Consider the following 17823-nt stretch of genomic DNA (forward strand, 5'->3'; position numbering starts at 1 on the left):
CAGACAAGATATTATGCATCAAATGAAAATAGTATCTAACAAAAGGTCATCTATATAGTCTGCTTTCATTCAATTAATACAACTACCTACATCAACCACGATTATTGTCTCACACTGAAAACCAGTCAATTTAATCCTAACCCCATTACCTTAATTGAATGCTTGTGCACAATCATAAACGTACAATCTGGTGCCAAATATTAAATAGAACACAAGCAAACAAAAATAAATCATCCATGGCAATAACAAAAAATAAATACTACAAAACCAACGAATATATATCTATAAAAAAACCTTAATCTAGCAAAAAAATATATAGAACTCATTTTTCATCTTAAGTTTTTGGAGGCTGAAAGATAGTAAAGGTTGACCAAAAAGTTATTGCAACCTTGCCAAAATGTTGCAATATAAAATGCTCAGGAATCACCACAAAGAGAGGAAAAAGGGTTAAGGTTCTGAATGTAAAAGGCTTAGGGTTCTAACAAGAAACAAAAAAATGAAAAAAAAGTCACCAATGACTTTATATATGAATCAAAAATCATGTGAACGTAAGAACATTCGCAAAATAACATTCACTTTAAAATAGATTGTTATTGCATTATCAAGAGGTTCGCAACCCACATCTGTGAATGTATGTTCAGACTTTATGCAAGTTTTTAAGTAAAAGAGGTTGGCATGGTATCTGCGCAAAGGTTATAACATCCATAAATGTCTGATGCGAACTTGCAATCAGAAAGCATGTGAAACTAAGGACATTTATAACACATTTACAAATATACATCTAGACTTTATACGAGTTTTTAATTAAAAGAGGTTTGCATGGTATTTGCATGAAGGTTGTGACGTTCACAAATTTGAGACACGAACCTATCGAGCTTGAATCAGAAAACATGTGAAGTTGAAGACATTCACAACATACATTTATAATGGTTGGTCATACATTTGTGAACGTGTGTCCTAACTTTAAGTGATTTTTAGTCCAAGAAGATTCACATGACATCTGTGCGAATGTCAAGACTGTGACAAATGTATGAAGCAAACCTATCGAGCTCAAACTTTTAAATTCTAGAAGGTTTGCATTGGGCTTACGAATCTCAGAAGATCTGTGCATTTCAAATATGATTTTTATGTGTTGGGATTGTAGTCATGTTCGTAAATACTTTATGTGAATTTCATCAAGTCTGTGAAATGTTCATGTGATCTCTTTTTTATTGAGATGTTGCATCCTTCACACGGTGTAAATATCTATCATGTGAACATCAACAGGTTCGCTTGTGCAAAAAGTAAAAATGTCCTAAAAAGTTGAGAATTAGAATTTTGGGCATAGAGAGGATTTCGACAAATTGTGAGGCATTTCTGAAATTGTGTCATTTTTCAAAAATTGTCCCCAACATTTCTCCAACTCTTTAGGTAGAGAAATTTTTCTTGGGCATAATTAGTAAAATTCTACAATAAAAATTTCTTTGTTATATGAGTAAAAGAACATTCTATTTTTCACATTTTGTAAAGAATTTTTTTATTCTTAATCCACTTCCAAACACTGCCTACAGAAGGTTAGCTCATGAAACTTGGGCTTAGTTACAAAACTAGCTTACTAACACAATGATTACAATGTTGCAACATCATCTATTAGATAATAAATGGTCCTCTTGTAGGGAACGAATACAAAGCCTAAGACCTTAATGCGATTTCCTGTAAAAGTAGTAGCCTTTATGACGCTTGAGTATGTGTATGCGCGCACGTGTGTGTGTGTGTGTGTGTGAACACAAAGATGATGCCAATACAACCTTTCCTCGTGCAGCTGACATAACATTCTCCATGAGCCTCGCGAGCAAGCCAACATAAATCCTGTTTGAATGCAAAAAGAAAATCTCCTCCGTAGATTTCTCTTGATTTTTTTCATTTTTTTCCTGAAACTCTATCAAGAAAATCTCCCCAAAAAAGGATAAACTAAATAAATAAAATATAAAATAATAATAAATAAGAAAGGTGAATAAAATTGCATATTATTACTGATAAAGTAAACATATCAACAACAAAATGGTAACTCTAAAAAAAAATGGTAACAAGTGAATTTTAAAAAATAAAATCATGATATTTTCAATTTCTCATGATTTTATTGGATGGTTTATCAAGATCAGAATATCGCATTTCTTCATAATATTTTAGTAAAATCACCGCATTTTTATCACCATGAAACGTGATTGTCGAACTCATTCGAAAGAATGGATTTTTTATTAAATTCTTTCCATTAATTAGGGGGCTGTCCGCCAGCTTGGCCATAAAAAATAAAGGGCAAAAACACGGTTTAACTTTTCATATCCACACACACACACACAGACCTCCAATTCTGTAGCCAAATGTTACTGCATCTACATTCACAGTTGCAGAAGAAAGCCACGTTGCAGGCCCATCTAAGCATGCATGAATCCAGCCTAAAATCAAGAAACCAACTGAAGTTTGGTGCTTGGTGATGTTACACTCTCCAATACAGAATGAAAATGAAAAGAAACAGTAAGAAATCCAATACAGGAACACAATCCACAGGATGATGATACACAGGCAAGAAACCCCTGGAACAACATTCACTCAGAGGAAATGCAAGCAAACACATCTGACGCTCCATATTGATGCCTCTCAGAGATGTCATTTTGTCCCTTTCAAACGGTTGGGTCCTCCAAAGCTGCGGTAGACAAGTCATTAATGCGTGGGTATGAAGCTTTCTCATCTAGCTGGTTCTGAGCCCAAACAAGCATCTTCAATAGGCTTGGAAGCTTGGGATCTGCCAATATAAAATTGATGAGGCATATTTAGTCCAATGCACCAAGACCAGAATTGACTAAGGCGTTTTAGTCCAAGCACCAACACTATCATTGTTTGTAGGGAATGGGGTAGGCAAGCATTTTTAGTCCAATACACCTGAACAAACACTAAGAGCCAGATAACAGGGACATAATATGATCATGATCAATGTCCCCAATACCCACCCTTCTCAAACTTGTGTTAAACTCAGGCTGGCTGATTTAAAACTGGAACCATACCTAACAAGATAAACCACTGTCCAATATAATCAAGTTTTGCTTGTGGACTTTACATTTTCATCTAAGATAGTTCAGCCCTCCAGAATTAGGTCAGAAAATCCACACAGAGTCACACAACCAGATCTAACCCAGTAACCTCACTGAATACACATAACATGTTTATGGTACTGTCGGGTTGAAGTTAGGTCGAACATGTGTGAACCTATTTCATTCATAGCAGCAGTTCAGCATGTTGTTTACTGGTCCACAGTACCATCTTTACCAGTCATTTTCATGGAAACTGATGCCACTAAATTTGCAAATAATTCATAGTCCTGCAGTTAGGAACACATATAACAAGCCACTGCAGTACCAACAAATAAGTATTGAACGAGAATCCAGCCTACAGACCAAGCTGGTGCTGATCCACATGAGCGCATAAGACTCAGGGCACTTGCATCTCTATGCTTCTCAAAAGAAAGGGGCCACCTACAGCTGGTCTAGTTGTTAACTAAACCAACATAAAAAATTTATGTCTGCATATGTATGCATGCATGTGTACATACACATTTCTACATACCACTCTTTAACTGTAAAAAGTAAAAACACAATCACTCATTTGTGCAACATCCCAGTTAAATAGAAAAGGATTTCAAGCTCCACTGAGTCCGCACCTTTTTCACGACTCTGGCTTGTAAGGATAGCTGCATTGACCTCACTCGCTGTTTTAAGCCGTTGTGATATATCCAGAAGTTCTCCCACAGGACAGTTAGATACATCTTCAAAGGCAAGTAATGCAACTGTCCTCTCCAGCTCCTCCAAAAAACTTTGCTGCAAAAGGTTAGATCTCTAAATATCTCAATAAATTCTGACAATATGTTGAGAAAACCCAACAGAAAAGGAAGAGATAATCAAGAGATCAAGAGAACAACCCAATTGTTCCTTTAAAAACTTAGGGTTGTGGGCCACCACCACACCAGACCATGACTAACTGTAGCATGTATAAAATGAGCACCAGAAGAAAATAAATGGGGTCAGTGAAGAGTGAAAACGGTATGTGTGGCCAACATGCACCATCTTTCTTGGGACAAAGGTACAGATAATTTATGTTTCCTTTAAGAAATAGAAAACCTAACTCCTTTTCACTTTGATTGGCATGGCATTTGAATCTATGTGTAGCATGATTTTAGAACTCTTTGCCGTTTAATGACCAAGTCAGACCCCTTTGGAGAAAGAAGACCAAGTAATTTCAAGAAATGCTAGGCGAAACTTTTTTTTAAAACTGACATAAAAAAGTAGAGACTTGAGCTCTCCAGTGCCAATGCTGTAAGAAAAGAAATATTGATAACTTGGTAGAGGAGATTTTCTTTAAAATTAAACTAAATTTTTGAAATAGCAGAAAGAACAATATCACCAAAAGAGAAGAGATTACATTTTCTTCACCCCTTGGGGCAAGTTCTTCCTGAGCGAACTCCAAAGCTTCTTCCACTTTTCCATTGCGAATTAGCTCTATCAGCCTCTGCTGCTGGAGATGGAAAAATAATTGTGGATTTGTATCCAAGATCTGCACATAGTTATCCACAGCACATGAGACAAGTCAAACTATAACACCGCTTTAGTGAACATTTGCTTCCAGACAGAACCACCACAATGAATCAGAAAAGAACCTAAAATCCATAATTCAAATAAAGCCAGTTTTCCAAGTGATAAAAATTTAGGATATATCCAGACAACGTTCAGGTTCCAAGCAATGGGAAGCACGGAAACTATGTCACATGGGTGCGGGTTGTTAAAATACATGTAATCAACACACACACACACACACACACACACACACACACACACACACACACACATATATATATATATATATATATATATATATATATATATATATATATCCACCTACCCGATAAGGGGTATTTCTGTAAATTCGCCCAATAGGGCCATTGTAGTCTTTTTACCTTTTCTTCTTTTCTTCTTTTCTTCTTTTCTTTTTCCTTTTTCTCTTATTTCTTTTTTCTTTTTGTCCTTTTTGTGCATTAAATGCACACCCATTGGGGGTCCCAACAAAGAGTCGTTGGGAGCCCAACGACACCTTGTTGGGACTCCCAATGGTGCCTCTCCCTCTCTCTTCTCTAACTCTCTCTCACTCCTCTCTTGCCTATAAATAAGTGGGGTCTCCCCCTTTGTAATGCGTGGCTTCTTCAAGCCTTCTTGTGCCTATATAAGATTTTATGCTTTCAAGCCATTGTTGGCTTTTGTGTATGTCCTCTTTTGGACTTGTTCTTTGCTTTCTATGTGTGAATGTCCATTGTAGGACATATATTTCTTTTCCGCATATTTCATTACACGGGTATGGGTGCGGAGCAATTTCAAAATTTTTGGACACGGGGACACAACTATATATATGTATATATATTTTAAAATATATATATATATAACAATAATAAGACTCAGTCAAAGTTGTGCCCATTAGGGGGACACGGCTATATATATAACAATAATAAGACTCGGTTATATATATATTTTTAAAATATATATATAAAAAGATCAATTTTTTTAAATTTTTATATGTCTTTTGCCCTAAAAATGGACAAAAATAGACTCGGTCAAAGTTGGCCGAGTCCAAAATGTGGACGGACTCGGCCCCGGTGCGTTGACCGAGTCTGACACTTGGTTGGCCGTGTCCGCCCCGTGTCCGAAGCCGCACCCGTGTCGGGGCGTGTCGACACGGGTGCGTCGACCTTATATCCGAGTCCGTGTGACTTAGCACAGAAACTGTTGACTGTAAAGTGTAAATTATATTTCAAGTAACAACCCTCTGCTTTGGCAACATTTTGAAATCTGCGCCATAAACTATATTTCAATTAACAGCCTTATGACTCTACATTAGGAACTCATGATTTTGGAAACGTTGAAGTCTCACCTTACAAGGCCAAGCAACCGCTAATCAACAAAATCAGACCAAGTCAAATAGGCAGATGGTGAGGCCATAGTTGGCAAACCCGGCGAGTTGACTCGGGAATCGCCCGAGTCAACCCTGATCAGACCCCAACTGGGCCACCGATTCAGGACCACTGATCCACATGAATGTTATGTGTTTTTTGGCAGGCATTTTGTAGTTTTAATGCATAATGCTCATAAAAGGATACTTGTTATAAAGAATCATATGTTCTAAAATCATAAATATTATGTATAGTTGAATAATTATATAGCCGGTTTGATGGAGAATCACTCAGCCGGTTTCTCTTGTCCTCCCCCCGTTGGGGAAGAGATGCATGACGCTTCTCATAGCCCAGGCTCTCATCCTTCTCTGGTTCAGCGATCATGGGCTAACATAATGGAAGGGATCCTGGATCAAGGATCCTCTCCGAAAGCAACAATGGTGCGGACCAGAGAGTCGTTTCTCTTGGAGTTCTCTCCCGCTCGACATGATGAGATGTTGGCCCCATTCAAGTGGTTCCTATTGGCAGGTTTTTTGGGGAGAAACCCTCGTAAACACCTAGAGTACCAGTTTGCTTTTCAAAGCCTTTGATCTCTTCGGAAGCTTGTGGCACCGATCAAATTCATATCCCCGAACCAAGGTCTATTCACCATTCAATTAAACAATGCAGAGGATATGTCACAAGTCCTCTATGGAGGGCCATGGAAGGTCGTCGGCCGCACCTTGGTGGCCCACAAGTGGGAGCTTGGTATGGAGTTAAAGTTGCAGGCTACGAATCATGTTCCCCTCTGGATACGTCTTCCAGGACTATCCATGGAATGTTGGACACAGGATGTGTTCGAGGGAGTCACTCAATTTCTGTAGGGGCACCTCATCGAAGTTGATAGTTTCACACAGGCTATGATTGAGACAACATTATCTCACACCAAAATACAACATGAGGCCCATTTTCTGTTATCAATAAAACACTTTTAATCCATATCAGCAGACAATTCTACTTGGCAGTTACAATGGACCCATGGTGAATGATAACATGTTGAGAATAGTTGAGAATAAAATAATGCCCTGTGAATGTGGAATTTTTAAGTTTCATTGCAGCTTTTTTTTTCTTTTTTTTTTGCTATCCACCTCAAAAATGTCCCATTACTTTCTATATTTGTGCTTTTTCTATCTTTACATGTGCCATTAAATAGATGTTATTTTTTGGTTACTATGGAAACAGATATGATAGGCATAAATCATCCCTCCTAGGTGATCTGATTAAACATTTGAATAAAAAACAAAAAAAAAAAGAGAACACGAATATTTTCAGTCACTTGCCTCAGCCCCTTGTTGTCTGAGGAAACCCTGCACTTCAATTGGTCTTTTTTCACAAAAAACAAACATGAGATAACAAATCAATGTTGTGCTAAGATTTCAAATAGCTGTCCCAAATTCAAATTGATTATGTTTCGCTTCTTCCTCGGAGAAACACGATCAAACAATTCCTAACCATGGCCCTTGCGACGATTGGATCATCCATATAGGATACAAAAAGAAACTTCACATATTTTATATCTTTCTAGTTGAATGAGATTTCAATTCACTGTTTATCTTTGTCAAGTCGAGTGATGGTGAGGTTAATGAGCACTCTGGCTATCCTTTGGCCCGTGCTAATGACTTAAAAGACATCATCTTTTTCATCTCAAAGTTTGTCATTTAGTTTGAAAGGATTGTCCATTCTTAGTTGTCAAAGGCAGCACCTAGGCGTGCAGTGGGGCCCCATTTTAGCGCCTAGGCTTAAGCCTAGATCGGTCCTCTTTTTTTTGGGGGCGGGGGTTGACCATACAACCAATATAAAAGGGGAAAAGGGGTCCTAATTTCCCCCTTCCCCTTTTCGTGACTAATGTTTTCTCTCCTCTCTCTCTCTCTTTCGGGTTGTTGCAAGAAGACGAAGAAGAAGAAAAAGAAGAAGAAGAAGACCAAAGGTACGTCTCTCTCTCTCTTGTTCTCGGTCCTCTTCTTTTTTTCCTTTTCCTTCCATTTTTATTTTTTTCATTCTTCTTCCTGTTTTTTCTTCCTCTTTCTTTTTTCTCTTCTTCCTGTTAATTATACTGTATTTCAGTTATATATATATATACTGTATTTCAGCATATTATATATTATATATACTGCATTTATATATAAATATATCTGTGTATGTACTGTAAATTATATATAATCTGTTTGGGGTACCGCCTAGGCCCCGCCTATCTTTTTAGGGGCACACTGCCTACGCTCCGCCTAGCGCCTTTGACAACTAAGTATCCATTACCTTGAAACAAGCATCATACATCCAAAACATGCATGTATACTGTGGCATATCATTTTTCCTCTTTGACAACCCAAAATGAAAAAAGAATATTGTAACTCAAACATAGGGCATGGTGCTTTCTTAAATTTTACCTCTAAGTAATATCTAGCCACCACAACAGTATCAACAATCTACACAAAAAATTATAATACCTTCTAGTTTCTTTGAAAAGATTGGTACCTTAAAAGATATTTCATGGATCTTTAAATTTGTTTTACCCCATCTGTTGTTTTAGAAAAACTCTAATGCACACAACCTTAGATAAACTGTGCCTCAGGGCACCCCTATCCAAACAGCACTGATATAGCTTCTGAATAGATTTGCTGTATAGTAAATCTCATTATATAATGTATGATATTTATTATTTGGTTCATTCAAAATTCTTTTGCCTTGTTATACACCCTTAGGAGTTGCACCCCTATCCAACATCTCTTCCCTATCCAAATGGTTCATACATGTCAGTCTCAGAAAACAACATATCAAACAGCAAATAGTTACTGCTTCTCCAAACCAATGTGTCTCTCTCCATTATTATATGCACTTAGCAATCTTTACTAAAAAACTTAAATACTTTTATCTCAATCAACTCCACAACTCCCATACCTTCCATCTTCAAATTGTTATATTGAGAGTTTTTCTAATTATGCGTGTATCTATAGTCTCGAACATTTCTAGTTTTTAGATAAAATGCTAATATTGAACTTTTTAACCACTTTGATTTTCTAGAGCCCATTATGCTAGTAGAGATAATATCATAAGGGAAAATAGATGAAGGCCTTTTTTAGCATAGTGACATGCTGACTCAAAAAAAAATGTCAAATCAAAATTATCATGGTCTCAAGAAAAATATTTGACAAACCACTTCTCCAAGGAGACTATTTTATTTCTCTAATATCATAGTAGAAACAATAAAATGAAACAAGGATAAGAAAATAGAACATCTATAAATAGAAATAAGAGCAATATAATGCCTTCTAAGTCCCTCAATTGAATTACATTTACTTAACTAGAGCTACCCACCCAATCACTGAGATGTCTTGTTACAAATTCCAGCACATTGTTCCCAATAATCAATAGTAATAATAACAATGACCTAATTTGTGTAGAATACAGCAATAAAACTCCTTAAATGAAAACCAAAAAGGTCTATATAGGAATTCAAATAGAATCAAGAAATGATGTTTTGATTAACAAAGAATGGATAAAAAAGAATTGAACAATGTTAAGGAAAAGGTCTTTGATTCAATTGTTGGTTCAACACTCCACTTATAAACCATAAGCATTAGAACAGGTAGGCTATTTAAGCAAAAGTATTTACAGATTTGGTGTTTCATCCTTTTTAATGTAAAGTTGCTTTGTCTTTCTTTAACATAATGATTCAGCTATGCATGTATGGAAAAGGCAGTGGTGATTAGCGGGTGATCAAAGGCCAAAATTAACATAATAATTGGATAGTGACAATGAATAAAACTTCTGGAGAATGTTGAGAAACAGGTTTGCTTGTTCTGAAGAAGAATCATGGAAGACATATAGCACTAGATGCAGTTTGAGAAACAATGATAGAAAATATAAGACAACTTTTCAGGGTTCAGAAGATAGATATATTTCACAAAAGGAGCCTCAACCATCGAGGGGTTGAAGAAAACAAGAATATTTTCAGACGTGAACAGAAGAATGAACAAGACAAAGAAAGGACCATCTCCAAGTCCAAAATTATGCTACCAAAAGAAAGCATCTTATGAATATCACAAACTTGAGAAGAAAAAGAACAAAAGATAAGTGAGATAAAATGGAATCTTGAATTTCGCCGAAGTTGCTCTTTGATAATTACGAGAAAGAGCAAAGCCACAAATCATGTAAATGGGGCATCTGAATCCTTGAATAAAAAAAAAACACTCTGACTGAACATACACTAAAGTTTATGACACTCTTAAGCGTAAGCAATACCATATTCACAATTATTCACACCATTTCAAATTAACAATCGTGATTCATCAATTTTCTTTTAAGCATACACCAAAGCGAACGATAAGGTTGCACGATGATGGTGATGATGGTTAATTCACACATTTACACAATCACAGTCGCATTACATTGGCAACGCAGGGCACGAATTCATTCTAAAACTTCACTAAGAAAAAGAACCATAATTTGCAATCAGAACACGAAAAAGGGAGAGAAACAGATAATCAACGAGGAAAAAGAAGAATCATGGAATGTGTTTACCTCTGGATTCAAATCGTTCACTTTTTCGATCGCATCCTCAACATTGCCGCACTGCACGGCCTTCTTTACCGCCATCCGGTCGGTTATCGTTGCCAAATCGATATCTGCTGTCCACAGATAAGGACGGGCAATTGGAATTGCAAATTGCGGTTTCATTCTCACAAACTTGAATCGATTCAAACAGATTCAAGATCAACTAGAAGGGGAAAACAAAAGGAAAGACAAAAGGGGGCAAATCGGAACGGAATCAGATACGCTCGGTGCCGGATTCCATCCGGAACTTCTCGGCGGCCTCAACGTAGCCCTCGGTGACCAGGAAATTCATCACCAGCTTGTTCATGTCCTCCTTCCGAATCTTGACGTCGTTGAGCTTCTTCTCCCACTCCTCCCTTGTGATCACTTTCTTCGACGTCGACTGCACACACAGACAACACAAAGAACCGTTTTGGGCACTCTCTGAAGAACAAAAACTCGAAAGATCTTGAACGAAAACCGTGCAATTTATCCCGAAATCGCCGGAAAAGGGGAAACAATATCGGGTTTTTTCGAAAGCGTGGTTTTGCTCGCACCATGGTACCGGCGGAGGCGAAGCTGTCGAGGAAGAAGAAGGCGAAGGAAGCCAGCGGTGCGTTCACATCCACGGCCGCTCAGGAGGGCTACTGGTCCGAACCCGGTCTGGATTTTCGCCTCCCCGAGAGGGTTGATTTTAGTGGTCCGAGCCAACAATGGGTGCGATGGGCAAACCCTATAGAGAGAGAGAGAGAGAGAGAGAGAGAGAGAGAGGTTGCTTCTCTGGTTCCTGCGCACAGAATTAGAGCTCCTTTGTCGATGTTTGGGAACGATGGGTTATGTCATCGTTCGCGGGTTTTTTTTTCTCTCGTAAAAGAGAAAATATCGCGCTAAGTTCTAAAAAATCGTCGTTGGCAAATTGTGGGGAAAATATCGGTAGACTTTTAGTTTAAAGTATTTAGAGATAAATTTAAAATATTGAAAATTGAAAAATTGGCGTTTTAAGAGCGAAGAAATGGTGTTCATATTATCGGTGTATGTTAAAAATAAGCAGTGTATTGATTTTTATCTTCAATTTATCGGAAGTGTCATGGCATTGGAATTTATCGCCGTAGAATCAAGAGGAGTTGAAAATATACTTGATATTCATAGCTCTATACGGAGTGGCATTCCTACTAAGGATGGCAATGGACTGGGGCAGGGGACAAGGTCTCCGCCCCCCCGCCCCGTCTCAAAATCCGAACCTCCATCGTCGCATGGGGATGAATTTTAACCTCCACCTCTGCCTCCATCCCCGGTTCAAACAGGGGCCAGGCGGGGTGGAGCTCCGTTTTCCCTTCGTCTATTGTCATCCCTTAGAAGGATTGAGGATGGAGCGGGGCGGGGGCAGGGCAGGAACCGGGATGGGAACAGGGCGGGGCGGGGAAAAGCGTAGAAGGAGTCTAATAGGGTTCTAGGAACCCCGGAGTCCTTGGTTATGATAGAATTTGGAAGGACAAGCCATCATACTATTTTCTTTCAGGTAATGATGTTTGAACGGTTTTCATCAAATGTAACTGTTAGGAGTCTGCCTAACCCCAGCTTGCCAAAAAAAAGTGCAAGTCATTTTTCAGTAATTTGAAAATGGGTGAAATGACAAAAAAAGCACGCTGATTTTCAAAAACTTGAGAGAAATTGAAATTTTTTCATAAATCTTACATTTTTTGGCAAAATCTTGGCAATAAAAAAAATACAAATATAATATTTTTTATAAGCAAATATTAAGAAAAAATATTTAAAAATAAAAATACACAGTTTTTTCATGATAAATAGCTGTTTAAAACATAAATATCGCATTTAAATCATGATATTTATGTTTTTTCATAAATCTCACGATATTTTGAAAATCTCGCAAGAAATTGCCGTTTTAAACTTTCAGGCAATTTCTCGCAATATTATGGCAAGATTTTCATAAATCTTGCGATATTTGTCACTATGGCTGGTACTACCCTGGCTGAAAGGTACTAACCTCACTATTTTTTGGCCGATGACTGGCCAGAAAATGGGTATGGCATTGCAAAATTTATTACATATATGACATCCAGTCAACCAATTGATCAAGCTGGTACCAATTGGCCAGAAAATGATCAAGATGGTACCAGCCTAGCCATTTTTCAACCAGTGTATATATATATATATATATAATGAACAAGTTACTGTTGCTGCAATGGTTAGTCATTGATTTTTATCAAAAGGTTCGTAGTTCAATCCCATTTTTTTCACTTTTTCTGTTGATAAAGAGTAACTTTAGTATGTATATATTATTTTCAGTTTCAATGACCTAATTTTGTGCTTTGGCTTAGTGGTAGGTCACTTGAAAAACTTGAGAAAGGTGGTTAGGGTTTGAAACCCAACTTTAAAAATATTTTTAAAAGATGAATTTTTTTGGGATGCCTTGATGCTCGGCTTAGCTCGAGCTTGAAACCGGACAAAAACATTCAAGCTGAAGCCGAGCTTGGACATAAATATTTTATGCCGAGTTGAGTTTGAACAGCCCAAGCTCTGCTCGTGTGCATCCTCACTCTCCACCACCACCACAACCACAGACTACCTTTACAGTTTTATATGACAAAGCTAAGGTTAGACAGACCCCTACCAGTTCAATGAATTAGTCATCAAAGCTGATTTTAATTTTATTAAATTACCATTTAATTGGAGCTAATGATAGGCAGATTTTCTCCTCCTCCTCCTACAATTTTTTGCATATTATATTTTTTGATTATTTTATTTATATCCTTATACTTTTCTTGAGATATAATGGTTTGAATGAAATGTATATTAGCAGTAGCAACAACCATAGTTGGCAAACTCGGCCTGAGTTGCGGCCTTAACCGAGTCAGAAAAACAATATAACTCGGTTAGGACCAAACTTGGTCGAGTCAATGCTTTGACACAGCCAAGTTTATCATTAACTCAGGTCAGTTTTTCACTGCCATATACTATAAATTGCTTTCGTTTAAAACTTTAAATTATTGATTAAAGTCATTTACAGTTTCTATTTTTCAAAGTTCCTCCTAGCATAGCACTTTCCAAGAAAAATGTTTTCTATTATTCGTCATGCTTTTCGGTGGGTGAGAGGAACTTTTAAATAGCATTCAATGGAGAGAGAAAGTTAATGAATTAAATAATAAATATTAACAATTAATAATAAAATCACTGTAAGAAAGAATTTACCAAAGATGTCACTATTCAATGCATCTTAACTCACGCATGCAATTTTTTAAAACTTCATCCTTATAATACAAATATTGTGATTAAATTGTGATATTTACATTTTATCAAATATATCATAATATTTGATAAATATCACTCTATTTTACAAATTTAAATATTGAACTAACATATAATGTTTTTCAACAATATTTCATAATACATAGTGGCAGAGCCACGTTAAGAGGAGGGTGGGCACTGGTGCCCCATTACCGTAGGCTCGATGAGCCTCGACCCTACATGCCTCATGCTAGCCCGACCATCCCCTTTTTCGAAGAAATCCCTAATCTCTCTCTCTCTCTCTCTCTGACCCTCTGCCCTCCCTGCGACATCATTGTGGCCCCTTCTCCGCCGCTCCTTCTTTGCTCATCCAACCCCACAGCCAGGCATCCCCACTCGCTCTTTCTCTCTTAATTTTGCAGCTTTGCCTTCTCCATGACCTCGATGTTGCAACTCTACCCTTGATTGTGCCCCTCTCTACGGCTTTGCTTATAATGCCCTCAAAATTTTTAACTTGTGAAATTTAATAAAAAATAAAGTTAATTTTTTTCAATATTTCAGTAAAATAGTAGTTTGAAAAGACCAAGTTAGTGAATCCTGTGCAGGTTACATGCAAAATTTTTATCAAATGGATTGGGTCTTCAAATGTCTTAGATTTGAGCCCATATTTCCATATAACCTTTCAAAACCCTAAAGATTCAAACCAGGGGTTTATATAGAAATAGTTTTATACAAAAATTTTTATACAAAATATCAAAATGTGCTTAAGAGCGAACAACAGTGAGAATGAATTCTTAATATCATCGCGTCATCATACCATCACCTAAAGCAGTCATCTACTTGTCACCTGCATCCAATGAAATGGACCAGACTCATGCAAGCTTGATAGATATGATAAGGTTACACAGTTATACAGAACTAATACAAGTATTAATTATGGTTAAGGAATATTGTATTACACGCAACCGAGCGATCTGCAAATTGGTATAAGAGGGCTATCCTTTTTATTTCGATTAAGGAGTATGTGCATAATGTCTTGTTTCAATATTTACCTACATGTAGGTACTCACAGGATAAAATCGTAAAAAACAACTGAGCCCATTCGAGAGTTTGTTATTTTATGTAAATTGATAACCCAAAAGACTAGCTGAGTCTGATCCAAAGAGAATGGTATAGCAACCGAAAGAGAAATCCCTAGAGGCATAACCAAACAAGGATGCATCCTAACTTCTGCATAAGTTGTGAGATCTATCACCTAAGATAATTGATAGCCTTGTCCCCTAACTTCGATGATCGGAGACATTGAGTCATTATCACTTGAGGAGCATAATTGTTAACAACATTGTTCATCAAAGCTTGTAGTTCTTATTTTCTCTCTTGATAGAAATCAAGAATAAATGAGTTTATCAGGTCTTCTTTTATTAAGAGAATTATGTATTTTTATATGCCTTACTTGTAGGCATCATCTACCCGTTCTAGGTAGGCTCATGAGTTTATTTGTTAAAACAACTCATTCACCATGCTCTAGTCTTTTAAACCAAATCGAGCATCTAGCCTATGAAGGTGATTCCTAAATTTGCATGTGAATTTTTTTATAATAATGTGCATTGTTGTATGGAGAGATTTATCGCAAACCTCCACTCATTCACCGATGTATGAGCATGTCTCACTTGTCTGATAGTATCATCGTAATGATAATTAGCCCAATTTCTTTTTAAGAGAAAACCAATCTGGGTGATCTAGGAATTTATGATCTACTAAACCTCAGGTCAAAAAAATCTAGGTTATTCCTAATTGCAAATTGAAAAGACTTGACGTAAGTGCGACTGAAGTCTACATAGTCAAAGTCTCGTGTTTGCATGCCTAAAGAATAGACTTAGTTGCATATTTCAGGGTGTAACATTCTTATCTTTTGAATCTTCTTTTAAAGTTCAAATCTTGCAGGGACATTGTTTCAAATAAAAAGTTGATAGTTTGAGGATGTCGGATGCATGCAGATATAAGATTTTTAATGTATGCGAGCACGAGAGTCATATTTTATTTACAGGATAGGCAACACATGTGATCACCAAATATCACGTGCATACAGAAGTAAAAACTCTTGTTTAATTTACAAACATCATAAACATGCAGACTTAAAGTCTCGTATGTAAGCTCTTTTGAAATTGAATTAAAGCAAAAGTATGCACAACTGCATACTTTAAATAAATGCTTAGGTAATTTAAAGTACGAGTACACAAAACTACATACTCTAAATAAATGTATGTGTAATTCAAATAAAGCATGAGTATTGTAAAACTGTACACTCTAATTAAATTACATGTATATATTTATACATATAAAAAAGCAGTGTCCACCAAAAGGTCATCGTAAATAAAGCAGAAGTATGCAAAACTGTGTACCTTAAATAGATGCATGTTTAATTTTAAAAAAATATTAATATTGCAAAAGTGTATACTTTAGTTAAATTATATGTATATATTTACACATATAACAAAGCAACATCCACCAAAAGGTCATTATAAATAAAGCAGAAGTATGCAAAACTACATACTTTAAATAAATGCAAGTATAATTTAAATGAAGCATGAGTATCGCAAAACTGCGTACTCTAAATAAATCATATGTATCTATATATATGTATGCGTATAACAGTAATAATAATAATACATGTATATATTTGACATAAATATAAGTACATATATTAGAAATGCTCAACCATCATCATCGCATGTGTTTTTCCATACCTCAGAGATAGTCTGAACTTTTGATGATTCTGAGCATAGGTAATAGCTTGCACGTGCCTCGATATTCATGTCAAAGGTACAAAATCTCATAAGTTGTATAGATTTTATCGAAGTGTAGAAAAAATGAAGGTTAAAACCTATTTTTGGCGAAAGTGGCAACTATTACATTATCAGGGTCAAACTCGAACCCTATTCGAGTTGACCAGACCGAGTTGGGCATATCAAGGCTTAACCTGAGTTGGCTCAGTTTTGGAATGGACCGAGTTGGCTCGGTTGCGTTATCTAAACCGAGTTGACTTAAAGGGGCTTCAACCGAGTCAAGCTCGGTTAAGACCAAATTGAGCTTGACTTGGTTGACCCAACAACAACCTTGCTTGATTGGGGCTCAATTGAGCTGAGCACTAGCCAAAAAGGAGGGGTATGTGCGTATGACTCGACTAGGACTCAAGCCAAGACACACAGAAAGGGGGGGAAGTCACTAGGGTAGGGGCTCGGTGGAGCCAAGCCAAGCCAAGCCCAACCTGAGACCCAGGGTGCACCCTGGCTTGGTTGGGTTGGTGGGCTCAACCGCATTGAGCCAAACCCAGCCCACTCGAGGCCCTCAGCTTAGTTAGGATAGTGGGCTCGACTAAGCCGAGCCTAACCTAACCTAGCCCACTTGAGCCCTCGAGGGCTCAACAGAGAGCTGGAGGGCTCGACTAGGTCAAGCCCCCCTCAATCAAGGTTTGGGGTGCCCTGGGCAACCCGAGCTTAAGGCCACTTATGCCTAGGCAACCTGAAGATGTGTTGCGATAACAAAAGTGCAATCTATATCGTCAGCAATCACACCTTTCATGAGTGCACCAAGTACATCGAAATAGACTGTTACTATGTTCGTGACAAATTCTTGAGAGGAACTATTGAGTTACCTTTCGTCACCTTTGAATTTTAGCTTGTAGACTTTTTTTACTAAAGCTCCTGCTGCTCCACGTTTTTTGTTATTTCTCAACAAACTTTTGGTATTTACATCATAAGTTTGAAGAGAGATATTCAATTATATGTATGCAATTTCTATTTTTTAATCAAAGGCATTTTGATCTTTTTCTTTTATAATAAAATATCTACTAGGAATAATTATTTTTAGTATTTTTATTTTTTTTCTTTTGTCTTTTATATTTTATCTAAAAACTAGGGGCTATTTGGGCATTACCCAAAAAAGTAATTGGGCCAATGGTCATAAATATGACCGTTGGCCCAACAACCCCTCTTACATGGGTATTTTTGTGTATACATGGAGGTTAAAACCCCCTTGTT

General features: G+C 37.0%; 1 protein-coding gene across 2 annotated transcripts; it reads right to left on the reverse strand.

Annotated features, from left to right (window-relative positions):
* Positions 1-2289: 2289 nt before the first annotated feature.
* Positions 2290-11378, reverse strand: LOC149830925 (protein GID8 homolog). 2 transcript variants are annotated; one of them, XM_090011925.1, is made up of 6 exons: positions 11095-11378; positions 10781-10940; positions 10526-10632; positions 4453-4584; positions 3695-3851; positions 2290-2782 (listed from the first exon to the last, which is right to left on the reverse strand). In XM_090011925.1, exons 1-6 carry the CDS (start codon positions 11095-11097, stop codon positions 2661-2663), a joined length of 681 nt encoding a protein of 226 aa, XP_089868051.1. In that variant the 5' UTR covers positions 11098-11378; the 3' UTR covers positions 2290-2660. The 2 variants fall into 2 exon arrangements, with proteins under 2 accessions (XP_089868051.1, XP_089868052.1); XM_090011926.1 differs by having other exon boundaries at positions 10526-10629; positions 11095-11221.
* Positions 11379-17823: the final 6445 nt, after the last annotated feature.

Source organism: Nuphar pumila, chromosome 7 (genome assembly GCF_984573655.1).
Source record: "Nuphar pumila chromosome 7, dmNupPumi1.hap1.1, whole genome shotgun sequence".
Taxonomy (NCBI): Eukaryota; Viridiplantae; Streptophyta; class Magnoliopsida; order Nymphaeales; family Nymphaeaceae; genus Nuphar; species Nuphar pumila.

Bases quoted from the DNA above. Each gene is read 5' to 3' on its own strand.
- LOC149830925 (XM_090011925.1), bottom strand. The intron at 10,633-10,780 runs GTATCTGATTCC...ATCTGTGGACAG, and splicing joins GATGGAATCCGGCACCGAGC to CAGATATCGATTTGGCAACG. The intron at 4,585-10,525 runs GTAAACACATTC...AACTATGTGCAG, and splicing joins TGAACGATTTGAATCCAGAG to ATCTTGGATACAAATCCACA.